Source organism: Dryobates pubescens, chromosome Z, assembly GCF_014839835.1.
Source record: "Dryobates pubescens isolate bDryPub1 chromosome Z, bDryPub1.pri, whole genome shotgun sequence".
NCBI classification, from domain to species: Eukaryota; Metazoa; Chordata; class Aves; order Piciformes; family Picidae; genus Dryobates; species Dryobates pubescens.
In genome coordinates, this window is record NC_071657.1 from 85,602,448 (window position 1) to 85,618,762 (window position 16,315).

A 16,315-nucleotide genomic window follows, 5' to 3' on the forward strand; every position below is an offset into this window, starting at 1 on the left:
AGCACACCACCTCATATATTATGCAATTGCATGGCTAGTCTATTGAGCCATAGCTGCAAAGTAAGGAAGTATTATTTGCAAACCAGTGGCAGGCAAGTTCCTAGAGATGTGGACACATATATAAACCTAGGTAAGGTATTTAAGTAGGAAATTTGTATATGCAAATAAGGTGCCATCAACTGTGAAGCACTAAAGGTGTGACATCTAACAGACAACATCAAACAAAAGGTTCGCCATCAGTATTTTCAGGTCCTGTCTTCCTTTTCCTCAGTACAGACTACTCAGAAACGCCCAAGAGACAACCAATGACCAGTTAGTCCAAGCTACCTAGAATCAAGGAAACTAATGCTATCATGAAAGCAAGTCACAAAGCAGTTTCAGTGTCTCCTTTGAAAGGGTAAGTACTAAGACAATGGTTACTCAATTTTTGACGTGGCATAGGTGAGAAAAAACATCTGAAAACACTTCTCTGTTTCATTTCCAGTACAGCAGGTCTGCACTGCCACAAGCTATCATAGGTTAGGCACAGGCAGCATAGATGAGTTACTTGTGCAATGGAAAGCTGCTTCCTCCAGTAACTGTTGAATGATTTTGTCTACTGTAGCCTGTGTAACTGCATTACACACTAAAACACTCCTAGAGCTTTAAAGACACTTCACAGGAGGAAAAATAACTGCACCAACAACTGAAGAATAAAGTCTATACAGTTCAGAATTCACTACTCTTCCACTGATATGCACAGTGACAGAAGACCTTTGACCTTTTTAAGATATACCCAAACCTGGATAATCCTGTCAAGCTTAGAGGGAAGCAGCCTCTCCTTAGTAAGGTTTTACATGCCTTGGGAAGGATCAATAAAAGGATGGCTATGAAAGAATTCCATTTTCATCACTTACTAGAACACAATTTTGAGGAAAGTCTTGAGAAGCTGGGCATGTCCTTTAAGATAGGGGGGGGGTGCTACCTCTGGGCATGGGATTCCATCACAGACTTCTGAAGCTGTCTACTTTCATAAGAGAGCTAACTGATTACAATTTCAGCTGACAATGCTTGAGGCAATCCAAATGACAGTTGTGGGCCTGACCTTCAAAAATACTAACAGAAGCCTTCTTTAGTGAATGATGGAAAGAGAATAATCTGAAAGGCCCCCTTTGCCCGCTTTGTTCTTTCTTCAAGTGTTTAGGAAGTAAAACATAAGATGGATATTACATCTGTAGGAATTTAAATTAGTGGAAGTTTTGGGCAAAAATGCATGCCTTTCTCAATGCTAGACTGTCGTTAACTATTGCAAGCAAAAAGCCTTCACAAAGACTAAATGACAAAGCAAAAAAATCCTTAAAATATCACAGCATTAAAAAAAAAACACAAACACAAAAACAGACAAGGCTGGCAAAGTACTAAAGATGCTATGAACAGACATTCTAGCCATCATATCATGCTCTTTTAATTCCTCAAACTGGATAGACAAAATGATTGAAAGATCATCTTTTCCTGCATCAAAGCAGAGCACGACTGTAAAAGATTCGGGAATCTGCATTCACATCTAGTACCACCTCTACTTTCAGTTTTCCAGATAAAATCTTCTGGAGTATAATGGCCCTAAAATAAACTCAGTTCAAGGCCCACAAACTTTCATAAGGAATAAAAAAAACTTCTTCACACATTTCAATTAATATTCCTTCCTCCTTTAAGTTCTCTGTATTTCCTAGGTTGCATTTTGTCTACAGAGACCAGCAGGCTTAGAGTTACAACTTACCAAAGAGTCAAACATACACTGCTTCTAACTGGTAAATGAGTTCAGAAAGTTTCTCCCACATCATGAGCACTTGCAAGTTTGCTAAACTAAGAAAGCATTTAACAGTCTCTGTTAACCAGAAAACTGTTTTCAACTAGAAAATGGCAAATATAAGAAGTACAAGAAAACACAGAATCAGCACGTTACCAAGGCAGATTCAACCGAGACATGCTCTTCTACTCCCAGCTTGCAAGCTCACTATTATACAACACTTCTGGTTTAGATGACCTCAACTCCGATAAACAAAAAGGGGATAGAAAAGAAAGTCCCCTCAGCCAGAGTACACATCCTGACAAATCACAGGAAATACAGAATGTTCATCATTAAAAAAGGAAGCCCAGGTTTCTTTCCCAATTCAAGTAAGATGTAATCTAGTTCACTGACTAAGATAAGAAGTCCCTCCAACAAAAATTTCAACCACAGCAAGAAACGCTTTCCTGGTATCTTTTGGGATAAAAAAAACCATTCTGTGAAACATTCTAAGCAACACTACTTGTTGTTATATATACATTGCTTTGTCTCTTCTTTTTGTTTTTCAATGAACCATAAAAATAAGCAACACAGTTAAAAGAACAACTACTTGCTGTGTTCTGTTCTGCCACTAGCAATGTTGGCAGTGCAACTTTCAGATGTGGAAACATCCTCCAACTTTCAACACTGGGAATGCACACTGACACAAGTTGCATAAGTTAAAATACCTGCCAGCGCTTGAGGTTTGTAAAGGTCACCCTTTGGGGCAAGCACTAAAGTCTGAGGTCTCAGGGTTGTGGAGATATTACAGTGGAAAAACAAACTGCAGCATAAAACACGTCTGTGTCTAAGCACTCAGTTTTGCTGCAGAGTTAAAATTACTGCATATAAATGAAAGCTGGAGGACTCTGCTAGAGAGCAGCCAATCACCCACAACATTGTCAATGCTCAGCCTACTTGAAGACACACATGCACTAGAGAAGCTGCCTGAGTCCCTATTTCCTTAAAAAGGCTTTGAATGGAGACATGGAACTGGAAAGCTTCTGAAATACAACCTTCCCAATCACTTCTTAGAAGCAGATATCATGACAAACAGAAAGAGCAGTTTAGTATCAAAATAAAACCTTACCGTGTCTGAACTTCCTTCCAGCAGTATGTTGATTGCTCTGTTCACATCCCCATTACAATCATGTAGTGCCACTATGCACTCGTCCTGGTTTTTCCCCGTCACCTCCATAAGCTGGCAGTAAAAGTCAGACATGTTAAAATATCTAAATTACCATTGTAAGAAAGAGTTAGTACCACGACAGATCCCAAGAAAGTGCATAGCTGCTGTGTCAGCGCAAACTAAAATCCTACGTAAAGGTATCTGCATTTTACAGATCTGCTTGGGATTCAGGAAGGAGACAGGATGAAACACAAGTTAAATGGTAAACAAGAAAGCACTCTTGCATGGGTTTTTTTGTGGTTTTTGTTTTGTTGGTTTTTGTTTCTTTCCCTTTTTATGCTTGCAGCAAATGCTGTCACCTCAGACACAGCAGCGTATGAAGATAAAGATGTAAAAGACCCGGATAGCTCCAGTACCGTCCTCTCTCCTACAGACATCTGCCATAGCCAAGAAGACATCAATCAGGAAAAAAGAAAAGTTATTTTTCAGCCATATCAGCCCTCTCTATCCACTTCAGCACAGAGCCACACAAAATGTATAAGCTACAGCTGCTTAAGGAGACCCAGCACTCAATTATGCTCTGTGGACCTGGTATGCACATCTTGAGGAGTGTGGGATGGAAATAATCACAGTGTGTCATGCGACATTCAGTAACTTCACCCACAGAAAATAAACTACATGAGCTAGAAATGTATATGTGCAATGTAGAACACTGGGGATTTCTTTCTTTTTTTCCTCACCAGCAGAACTACTGGCATTACTGACGAGGGTCATCTGGCTTCAGGAATTACAAGACTTCACTTATGACACAGCAACAGAACAAGTTTATAACAAGAACAAGAAGAAGCACATAATGCTCCAGAGGAGACTGAAGGTTTTACAAAAGAAAAGAAATGAGGAAATCTGCTCCTCTACTGCATTAATGTCTTCATGCTAATTTTTCTCTCCTTCTGGGTGTACTCCCAGGTTCTTCATGAGTCATGATGTGTTCACTAGAACAAAATCACTGATACCCACAGCAGAACAGGGACCTGGATTCTCAGTCCTTTTTGAATTAAGGGTCTTGGTTATAATTAGGCAACAGAAGCTTAAGCTTCCACACCCAAAACTCAGTACAATAAGGAAAATAGCATGAGATTTCATTTTCACAGTGTAATTCTATCATTTTAATGCATACACAGATCTGGGAGGTCAGTTTTTTTTATTATTTTTTTTTTTAGTAACACTTAAATTAACCTTTAAGCTAATAGACTTTTCCTGAAAAAAACAGCCAAGACAGTAGCAAAGTCAGTTTACACAGGTGACACTTTCCCATGTATGTGTGGACAAACTGAAGGTACTCTTTATTTTGACAATCATTAAGCACTGAGATCATACTCAAGAGATACAGTCCAGAAGAGACATCAGCACAGAGGAGTTAGGACTTAGAGGCTTGTCTACAAAGGAAAATACATTGATGTAACTGTACAGCCAGAGCTATATTACCACAAAACACTTTGAAAACAGACTTCATGGTACAATAACAGCACCTTTTCCTAGTTAAACTTAGCTCCTTCTGATAAAGGTTTCATCTAAATGAAAAACAGATGCTCTAGCTCCAAAAACATAAGTCATCTTTAGAAAATTTTATTGCAGGGCATAAAAACTCTGTACTGTAAGAAACATACTTGTTTAACTTTATCTTCAAAATCTGCGTCATTCTTATCATAGATCATCTGAGCAAGGCGAATCTGTTCTGCTGTTGCCTGAAAAACACAAACATTAAAAAAAATACACAAAAGGTAAAAATGTATTTTTTTTCAAAAACATCTCCTAGTGTCACTACCTTTGTTTTTGTCCAAATTCTCAAGAAGAATCTACACAAAAAGAACAGAGGTGCTATGGGGAAACATTTAACATATCCTCCATGTCCATTGTATGGTAAAAAACTTGGCTGTGACAGAAGTGATTTCAACACATTCTAATGAGTTTGAACCACAGTTACAGGTCACTACATAGACAACCATCTAACTGAATTTACCACAGAAGCCTATATTTTGACATTACTACTTTTACATTTATCTATTATCCACCCCTCTTAAGAAACTGACAATGGTATTGCTTAATTAACCACATCTGATGCTTCCTGCTCAAACCACCTTCATGACTCCCCCAACAACCTGACTGCAGTTTTATATGCACTTAAAAAGAGACCAAGTGGTGCTTCAAGATTTTGCCCATGAGCAGCTGCACTTACTTTCTTTATAAGCAAACACTGGCCTCTGAAAACTGCTAAAGGATCTTGCTACTGCTGAAATACTTGGTGCCTCTGTAACATTTCTGGACCACATATCCATGCTGGCCAACTTCTCTAGATGCTGAAAGACTAAAATGGGTGGATGCAATAAAATGCCATAAATCTTAATAGGCTCTGGCTGCACCAGAGAGCAACTCAAGAAACACTAATAGAATGCTGCATCATACAGGATACTCTTCAGAGCGTGCAACTTGGACCCTGATTGACTGCATTCTCATAAAAATACCAAAGATAACTCTATGCTCTATGATCCTGGACCTAATTTGATTTCTGCCACAACAGAAGAGGCTTCTGTCCCATGCTAGAGAAGGCAGATGCTGCAGGGAGAACCAGGAACCAAAATTCAAGCTGATGAGCTGTGGAAGGCTTCTTCTCTGAGAAATGGACACCCTCATCCACTGAAATTATTTACAGAAAATAGTCATCCTGGGCAGCTTTCCAAGTCTCACCTCAAAGGCTACCCACATGAAATTCTGTGCTTCATGAGTTCAGACTCTATCAGCCTCACAGTGTTACCGCTTTCAGAGTTTACCACAAATACAAGCTCTAGGGGAGGATACCAAGTATGAACACTGACAAGAGTCTAAAAATTACTCCATCACACACCACCAGCTGCTTATTCTCTGTAAAGTCACTGCAGCTGTCCAAGCTCCTTGAAGGGAATCCACATTTGCTGTGCTCAGAGGTGATGTTCCAGGACAACTAGTGTTCTTCCAAGGAGTTAACCACTCTACAGTACTTCACATTTTCAAAGTGTGATGCTGACAGCTTCATACATCACCCAGTAGGAGAGCCTACTCTGGAATTCCCTGCGGCAGCCCTGATGCCACCCTCCACAGAAGCCTCCCAATTAATGCAGTGCTCAATGTGAAGGAGTTAGTTAACACTTGGTGCCGGCTGAGAGCTCAGCAGCGAGCAAAACCACACGGTCTGCTAGCTTCTGGAATTTAGTTGATCCATCTTCTTGCTCTGATTTCAGTCTCATCAGGTCTACTGCAACTCCTAAACTAGAGAAGAGATTTTTCTTTAGGATATCAAGAGTAAAAATATTCCAGTTACATAACTTCTATAGAAATATGATGGCATATTTAAAAAGAAACAGGAAGTTTTTTCCCCCCCATAAATTGACCTTTTTCCAGGTCTGTGTTTCAGAACAAATATATACTAATTTTGTAACAACATCAAGCATGTGACAGTGTCTTCAGTTCTTCTGTGTAAGCACAGAGCTTACAAGCAAGTAGTGCATTAATATTTATGCCAGTGGATTACACCTAGAGGGAACCAAAAATTCAGAAATAAAAAAAATAACAAAAACCCCTATGTGTTTACCATACGAACACCAAATAGTGCCACAAAAAGCTGTGATTTTCTTCTTTATGGTACCATGGTTACAAATAACAATACACTATCCTAGAGAAGAGTTTTAATTGCAACCAAGAAAACAGTAGCATCTTACGACAGCTAGAATTTTATTCAACTTTACAAGATATGGTATTTTGCAGCATAAGAGAGGTAAGGAAATTCTTAACAATTTTGAACTACCAGAAAACAGGAGGGTGTGAAACAAAATTAAGTGACAGTGACAGGTCCAGATCTTACAGGTCCAGATCTTACAGTAAAAATCACAGGATGTTAGGGTTTGGAAGGGACCTCTGGAGATCTTCAAGTCCAATCCCCCTGCCAGAGCAGAACCATAGAATCTAGCACAAGTCACACAGGAACACATCCAGATAGGTCTTGAAAGTCTCCAGAGAAGGAGACTACACAACCTCTCTGGACAGCCTGTTCCAGTGCTCTGTGACCCTTACAGTAAATAAGTTCTTCCTCATGTTGAGGTGGAACCTCTTGTGCTGTAGTTTACATCCATTGCCCCTTGTCCTATCACAGGGTGCAAGTGAGAAGAGCCTGTCCCCTCCCTCTTGACCCCAAGCCCTTATATTTATATACATTTATTAGATCCTCTCTCAGTCTTCTCTCCAGACTAAAAAGCCCCAAGGCTTTCAGCCTTTCCTCATAAGGCACATGTTCCAGTCCCTTAATCATCCTTGCAGCCCTCAATTGGACTCTCTCAGGTATATCCCTGTCCCTCTTGAACTGGGAAACCCCAAACTGGATGCCATATTCCAGGTGGGGCCTTGCCAGGGCAGAGTAGAGGGGAAGGAGAACCTCCCTCAATCTGCTGGACACACTTCTCTTAATGCACCCCATGATACCATTGGCCTTCCTGGACAGAACGGCACATTGTTGTTCCGTGGATAACTTGTTATACACCAGGACTCCCAGCTCCATCTCCACAGGGCTGCTCTCTAGCAGATCACCTCCTAACCTGTACAGTTTATCATTCCTTCCCAGATGCAGGACTCTGCACTTATCCTTGTTGAACCTCATTAGGTTCCTCTCCGCCCAGCTTTCAGTCTGTCCAAGTCTCACTGAATGGCTGCACAGCCTTCAAGTGTATCAGCCAAGCCTCCCAGTTGGGTATCATCAGCAAACTTGCTGGCAGACACTGTCTGTCTGTCTCTTCATCAATGGCATTGATAAAGATGTTGAACAGGACTAGACCCAGCACTGATCCCTGGTCCCCATCTGGACTTGGCACCATTGATCACCCCTCTTTGCACTCTATTGTGTAACCAGTTCCTAAATCCATCTCACTGTCTGTTCTTCTGTCTCACACTTCCCAAGCCTGCTCACAAGGATGTTATGAGAGACACTGTCAAAAGCCTTGCTAAGTTCAAGGTAGACTACATCCACTGGTCTCCCTGCATCTATCCATTCAGTTATGATATTACAGAATGCTATCAGATTAGTCAAGCAGGATTTCCTCTTGATAAATCCATGCTGACTGCTCCTTATAACCACCTTCTGAGTGCCTAGAGATGACCTCCAGGATGAGCTGCTCCATGTTTTTTCCAGGGATGGAGGTGAAGCTGATTGGTCTATAGTTTCCTGGAACCTCTTTCTTGCCCTTTTTGAAAATTGTGTGTTTATATAATACTGTGCATAATAAATGTGTATTTATTATCCAGAAGGAATGCAAAAGAACTGTGATGTACTTTCTTAAATAACTTGAATGATGATGAATGTGATACTATGCAGAATCTCCATTTAGGAAGACATTATTCTATGTTCAGAAAAATTAATCAGTGGTGATTAAACAGTAAAATTCCACACATCTCTGACCTGCAAACCTGATGAAACAGGAAGATCCCATCCAATACCTCAACAATTAAAAAAAATATGGTGCACTAAAACATAATTGATGTATATTAAACAACCATCTTCTCCACTGAACTGACCAAACCAGTATCTATTATCCAAGAATTCACAGAAAAAGGTCTGTGAGGCTTAACATTTAAACTCACTAGGCTGGAAAAGTGATCCTCTGTGCAAACTCTCACTGAGAGCATATTCCATCAGAGGAGCTGCTTGGGCCCAGAGATCCTCTCTAATCTATTACTGTGTTCATGGTATAAAAATTTATCTTCTTCTAACAGCTGGAATTTCTAGTGTTCCAACTTCTGTCACCGTGTCTCTGAGAAGAGTCTGGCTTCACCTTTTCCATACCATTTTAATGGGGTATTAGAACAAAACATATGACCTTGCCTTTTTAGGGCTGAACAATTCCAGTTCCCCCAGGCACCTCTCATTTATTCTGTGATCCTGCCTCTCAATCACCTTTGCAACTCTTCACTGGACATGCTCCATCTGCCAATGTCTATCTCATACAGAGTATATGTCAAAAGAGAGGAATCCACCACTTCTGTCAAACTACTTGCTATATTCCTGCAGCCTTACCTGTTATAAAACAAAACTGCATTCAACTTCATTTGCTGAAAGTAACTTTCTAAATCCACACACTAGCATGAATCACCACTATGCAAAACACTGCAACATGAGGTAACAATAACAAGGACAATAGTTGGTCTAGCTTGGTAGACAAGGTTAAGTTGGCATATGCCCTGTAGCAAAACTGTTTTCACAAAGAAAAGACAACAGGCCATTGCTGTAGGTGACTCACTTCCGAAGGGAACAAAAGGCCTGGTATCAAGACTAGATCCACTTCCAAGGGAAGTCTGCTGGCTCCTTGGGGCGCAGGTTCAAGATGTGAAAACTCCCTAGCCTAGAAGAGACCTCATTACTACCCACTATTGATTTTCCAGCTAGGAAGTGATGAAGTTGCAACAAGAAAAGTGAGGGCAATCAAGAGAGAATTCAGGGCCTTGTAGTAACAGGTTAAGGGGCTAGAAGCACAAGTAGTGTTCTCTATCCCTCCAGTTGAAGAGAGTAACGAGGGAAGAAACAGGAGGAGACTGGAGATCAATGACTTGATCAAAAACTGGTATCATGGACAGGACTTAGTGTTTCCTTGATTATAGATAAGTTTACATGACAGCAGGCTAGCTGGTGACAGACAAGGGTACTCCTGTGACAAAGAGAAAAAAAATCTTAGCACAGGAGTTGAGAGGGCTCATCAAAGGGACTTTACACTAAAAGGCAAGAGATAAAGCCAGGCTCACTACAGGTAAGTGTGGGGGCAGCACGTCCATGTTTGCCAGATTGCATGCTAAGAAGGTCCCTTGGTCTGCCATTCCAATTGAGGTACAGGCTTGTGTCATGCAACAGTAAAGACACGAAGGATATTGATGAGCCAGAAATGATCGAAGGACCTGGGAATGGTCAGATAGCAATTAGGACAGCTCTCCTCAAAATGTGATATTGCCTTTATCACCAGCTGAATTCAATCTACACTAACCAGTGCATGGAACACTGACAAAAAACACAGTATCTGGAAGCCAATGTGCAGCAGAAAAACTGATACAGTGTCCATCACGGAAATGTGATGGGAAGACTCACACAACTGGAGTGCTGCATTGGATAGCTAAAAATTCCAGAAGGGATGGACCAGGAAGGGAGGCAGCGGAGTGGACCCAGGAGGTGTTTGACTGTTTTAAGCTTAATGATGGTGACAACAGGAATGTTAAAAGGAAAGAATCGGGGGTAAGGCCAATAAAGCCAGGTATCATGGTAGAAGTCTGGTATAAGACCACCCATGAAATGGTAGAGTTTTCAGTTCTGGGGGAAGTAAGGAATGGGGTTAGTAGAAATGTTGTGTTGGACTTCCAGAGGGCTATCTTTGACCTGTTCAGAAGAACAGTTGACAGAGTCTCTTGGGAGGCAGTCCTGAAAGGCCAAGACGTCCAGGAAGACTGGACATTCTTCAAGAAGGAAGTCTTAAAGGTGTGGCAACAGGACACCCCTATGTGCCATAAGACAAGCTAGTAAGGAAGAAAGGCAACTTGGCTGAAAAAGGAGCTTTTGCTGGGACACAGGGAGAAAAAGTGAGTTCATGACCTATGGAAGAAGAGGCAGCCCACTTAGGAGGACTAAAGGTGTCATGAGTCTGTGTAGGGAGAAAATTAGAAGGGCTGAAGCCCAACTGGAACTGTTAGGGCCACTGTCAGACAATTTTTAAAGTTTCAATAAATACATTATAAACAATCTACAAAGACTTTCCATCCTTGATTGGAGGCAGGGTGAAAGTGAGCAAGAATGAGGAAAAGGCTGAAGTACTGAATTGCCTTTGCCTCAGTCTTTAACAGTAAGACCAGCTGTTCTCTGGTTATCCCTGAATTGGACAGCAAGGACAGGAAACAGAATGAAGCCCCCATAATCCAAGAAGAGATGGTTAGTGGCCTACTACAACACTTAGACAAGTGTATGCAGCCAGATGGGATCCACATAAGGGTACTAAGGGAGCTGGCTTAAGTGCTCACCAAGCCACTGTCCATCATTTATCAGCAGTCCTGGCTGACTGGGGAGGTCCAAGTTGACTGGAGGTTAGCAACATTGATGCCTACCTACAAAAAGTGTTGAATAGAGGACCTAGAGAATGACAGGACTGTTTGTCTGACCTCAGTGCTAGGGAAGGTCATGAAGCTTTTCCCATCCACTCAAACTCCCCCATTAACTAGAAATCTTCCAGCACCAGGAGGTAAACACATGGAGAACTTGAAATATGGGGACACTGAGGTCACTGGACCAAACTCCTGACACAAGCATGGAATTCCTCACTGATAGGAAATGTTGCTTAAGAATGTAAAGCCCCTTTAGATGCAAGAATACAGGAACAAATTAATGCGGTCTTGGATTACTAATTAAAGCAAGATATAAAACTTACTCCTCCAAAATATACTATTATTCCCCCCCATCTTTTCTCAGTTTTTATTGACTTATGGAAGCAACATATTACAGGCTCACTCTCAACTTGAGAAAATTATATAGTATCACGTACCTGTACTACTTGTTTCTGTGGTTGTGTTGGCTGTGTGGTTGAAATCTGCGTTTTGTCCCGAGTGCCCCGGGTACGTTCACTGCCCACCGAAGTCATCATATACAGTATATACAAAACAAGGTATGTACAAAATAGAAAATCTGAAAGGAGAAAAAAGGAGCGTGAGTGAAGGCAGTGTATTGATTCAATATTCAGATAATATACAAATGCAGTAGAGCTCGAACTCTTCCTGCCCTTACCACAAACTCTATATAGAGACTCCTGAGAACACAGTTTTAATATACTACTATTGAATTTACTGCAGTCTTTACTGTAAAGAGGGAAATGCAGTGGGTAAAAAGCACTTTTGTCAGCTGATTCGGATCTGCCTAGATCTGTACTTCTAAATGATATCTCACAGGTTTTTCCACTTATTTAACATACAGTCCCTTCTATCTGCTAATGTGCAAGAACTTCAGCTTCAGTTGTATCAGTCCTTAAATTCCTGCAGTATCTGCTGCCTGGTTTCACTATCTGCAAATTAACCACTCTCATACCCACTCTGAACAATAAAGCAAAAAAAAACCAAAAAAAAAAATCACACTCACAAACTAGGCAGTTCCTCTCTACCCATCATCAAGCTGCCCTCCTGCACATATGCAGAGGTCACGACCAACATTCATTCTAATTCTCACCTCTCACTTATAAGAGCAATGGTTTTAAATCCAGCCTCTGTAGAATACATAGAATAAACCAGGTTGGAAGAGACCTTCAAGATCACCGCGTCCAACCCATCAACCAATCAAACACCACCCAAACAACTAACCCACGGCACCAAGCACCCCATCAAGTCTTCTCCTAAAAACCTCCAGTGATGGCGACTCCACCACCTCCCCAGGCAGCCCATTCCAATGTGCAATCACTCTTCCTGTATAGAACTTTTTCCTAACATCTAGCCTGAACCTCCCCTGGCGCAGCCTGAGACTGTGTCCTCTTGTTCTGGTACTGGCTGCCTGGGAGAAGAGACCAACAGCCGTCTGTCTACAACCTCCCTTTGGGTAGTTGTAGAGAGTAATAAGGTCACCCCTCAGTCTCCTCTTCTCCAGGCTAAGCAACCCCAGCTCCCTCAGCCTCTCCTCCTAGGGCTTGTGTTCCAAACCCCTCACCAACTTTGTTGCTCTTCTCTGGACACGCTCCAGCAAGTCAACATCCTTCCTAAACTGAGGGGCCCAGAACTGGACACAGTACTCGAGGTGTGGCCTAACCAGTGCAGTGTACAGGGGCAGAATGACCTCCCTGCTGTAGTTAGTACTTGCGTATGGTTCTCCCTCATACTTTAAAGAAACTACCTATTACCCTGCTTTAAAGACACCTTTGTTGTATGGAAACAACAAAACCCAAAAGAAAACCCAAATCCCACAGGCACATCACTGCTATCCCATTGTGGTGGGTTGAAGTTTCTCCCCAGCACTAACTTTGCCCGACCAACTCAGTTAGAAGCAAATGAAGCTCCATTTACAAGCAAAAGCTACATTCTACAGTGGAATGCAATGAATATGTACGAAACACACAATATTTACAATATTTACAATATTGTACAGATATTTACAATTCACAAACAACAGGAAAACCCTCCTGGGTCAGAGACCAAGGAAGCCGTTCCACTGCCCCCCACCCCCGCCACCTCCCTGTCCCAAGAGAGCAAGCAGCAGAGAGGAGAGCAGTGGGTTACTTAGCCAAGGCCAACCAACAAGCAGATTGTCTCTCCCAAGTGAAGCAAACAGCCAAGATCAGAAGCGAAGAGAATTATTATGGTACAGCCCGTCAAGTTCTAGCTATTCGTCCAATGAATTTGTTTAGAATAATCTTTTGTTTTCCTTTTTACACCAAATAGTGATTTGTTTATATTTTTCTACTTTCCTGCTCAAAAATCTGTAACTAAATTTTAAAGGCATATCTTAAGACCACCACACCCATTCATGGTGGTCAGCTTTCATTCTCATTCATCCTCTAGCATTAAAATAATTTTGAAGCAAGAAATGTATTATTGCCCTGTGGATGTACAGCATCTCACACAAGGCTAATTGAGAAGTATGGTTTATATTAACTACACCAATTGGAAACAGATCATAAATGGTCAAAACTCTCACTTAAATGCCCAGTTTCAGTCCCCATGACACTGGAAAGTAAAACTGCAAATGTAGAGAACAAAGGACAACCTACAAGCACTGAATCCGAGTGGAAGACAACATGCAAATAAGCACCAAAGTTCTTTTACTGAATAGAATTAGAATAAACCAGGTTGGAAGAGACCTTCAAGCTCATCGCATCCAACCTATCATCCAACACCACCTAATCAACCAAACCATGCAACCAAACACCCTATCAAGTCTCTGCCTGAACACCTTCAGTGATGGTGACCCCACCACCTCCTCAGGCACCCCATTCCAATGGGCAATCACTCTCACTGTGTAAAACTTCCTCCTAACCTCCAGCCTAAACTTCCCCTGGCACAGCTTGAGACTGTGTCCTCTTGTTCTGGTACTGGCCGCCTGGGAGAAGAGACCAACAGCCGTCTGTCTACAACCTCCCTTAAGGTAGTTGTAGACAGCAATAAGGTCATCCCGGAGTCTCTTCTCCAGGCTAAGCAACCCCAGCTCCCTCAGCCTCTCCTCACAGGGCTTGTGTTCCAAACCCCTCACCAACTTTGCTGTCCTTCTCTGGACACTTTCCAGCAAGTCAACATCCTTCCTAAACTGAGGGGCCCAGAACTGGACACAGTACTCAAGGTGTGGCCTAACCAGTGCAGTGTACAGGGGCAGAATGACCTCCCTGCTCCTGCTGGGCGCACTGTTCCTGATGCAGGCCAGGATGCCATTGGCCCTCCTGGCCGCACCAATGTATGAATGTGCTTCATTCTGCATGTAACTTGTCAGGGCAGCAGCTTTTGGTGCAAGTTGGTTAGCAATGAGTTCAATGCAGGATAATAACCAGGTGAAAACCTAGCAAAGTGCTTCTTGCTCACAAGCATTCACAAGTAATGGGTACTCAATGACTAAAGTTGCATGAGAGAATTCAGTTTAAACATTGATTCACAATGCTCAGTATTACCATGCAGGATTTTTTCACAAAGGTAATTCTGTTATCATCTAAATCTCTCCTTCAGTTTAGAAATACATTTTTGTTAGCCAGAATTGAACCCTGGCATTGAATTTCTTTATGTGCTAGTTAAAGCATTCAGTAAAACCTGAGAAGAAAGTGTATTTCCATGAACTCTTAAACATTTAACTAGAACAGGCCTGCCTTTGCCAGGAACTGTCTGTAGTATGAGCTGAATCAGAACACTGTGTTTCTCCAGATTTATGAATACATCTCTCAGTCTCTTAAGTTACTCTGTTGTTTTCTAAAATGTAGAACACATAGGCCTTAGCACCCTAAAAGCTAGATATGGTCAGGACAATGATTATTCGACCTTATGACAACATGTTCCTTGAAAAGGAAAATATTAAGTAGACATGAAGACACCCTGAACTGCACAGTTATCACTGACTATCTGGTCATGGCTGTCCACTGGTATTTTAAACACACTACAGACAGTCTTTTAGTTGAGTCAGCAGTAGAAATTGCTTTCACTCTTTGTGTTAAAATCTGCTTTATAAGCCTTGCTGATTCAACTGAAACCATCCAAAAACTTAAGTTTATCTACAGTAACAATGACCTTTGGGTTGTTTTGTTTGTTGTTTTGGATTTTTTTAACTTACATTCACAGCAGTGTGAATCTAAAGCAATGACAAAAAACAAGCAAGAACAGCCTGCTGGTGGGAACAGAGCCTGAGCAGCATAATGAGATCTTTACAACAAATCCTTATCTTGCTGACTATGCAGCCCCAGAGCAGAACAATTTGGAAACAGATCCAAAGCAGAACACCAGCACAGGGGAGAGCTTCTTGCTGACAGTAGGGACTTCAGAAAAGTGGGGAACACACCCTCAGTTGATGTTGTGACTATGCCCTCAGAAAATGAGCGGCAGATATACCAACGAAAATATATGTTAAATTTTAGATATATATATACAAACTCTGTAACGGGGTATTTACAGTCACCCTTCACAGATATCGAAATTCAGTTAGTGAAACAATCTTTACAGAATGTTTAAATATGGGCACTTGAATCAAACAATGCACAGAACTTAGAATCGAAACTAATTCAGAAAGCGGCGGGGGGAGGGGTTGGTCGGTGACCGGCAACCCTCCACCGGAGAAATCCAAACGCTACCTTATCTGGAAACTCTATAAAGAAAGGTTTGACTTTCAAGCTGAGAACTTCGTGAGGTCTCCCCTTAGTAATATTGATAGTCCAGAAACGTGACACGGATGTGCCGTAAGACGGAGACAGGAAGTGGCGCTGGCCTTGTGGCTGCACCGCGTGGCTGCTGCTCCTCCCAGGACACAAAGGTCTCCCACTCGAGGGGGGGCTGTGGCAGGTCAGCGACGCTGGCTCACAAGGGCTGCTGGCGTTCCTCCTGCAGCAAGGGATCGCGCAGTGGTCGATCCCACGGGACACTGTCCACGGCACCGCACGCAGCTGGGTGACGGTGGCAAAGGAGCATGAGGTCTCTTGGGGCACTGGCTTGAGGGCAAGGTGAACCACGACAGCACTGGCACGCACCCACTCACAGGCTCCAATACGATGTGGGGGGGCTCATTTACCAAACGACCCCTATTTACCATTTGCCCCAGTGAATACTGGCCCAATGAGCATTCTGTTGCTAACGCAAAGATTAACCAATGGACTAACACCTACCAAATACGG

General features: G+C 42.1%; 1 protein-coding gene across 1 annotated transcript in view; it reads right to left on the minus strand.

Annotated features, from left to right (window-relative positions):
• The window catches only part of UBAP2 (ubiquitin associated protein 2), a 135,238-nt gene that overhangs the window by 90,735 nt on the left and 28,188 nt on the right, over nucleotides 1-16,315 (minus strand). The window contains exons 2-4 of the mRNA XM_054178655.1: nucleotides 11,525-11,664; nucleotides 4,601-4,678; nucleotides 2,895-3,005 (exon numbers count right to left, since the gene is read on the minus strand). Coding sequence (XP_054034630.1) covers nucleotides 2,895-3,005; nucleotides 4,601-4,678; nucleotides 11,525-11,623 — 288 coding nt within the window. The 5' untranslated portion in view covers nucleotides 11,624-11,664. The remainder of the gene's footprint in view (nucleotides 1-2,894; nucleotides 3,006-4,600; nucleotides 4,679-11,524; nucleotides 11,665-16,315) is intronic.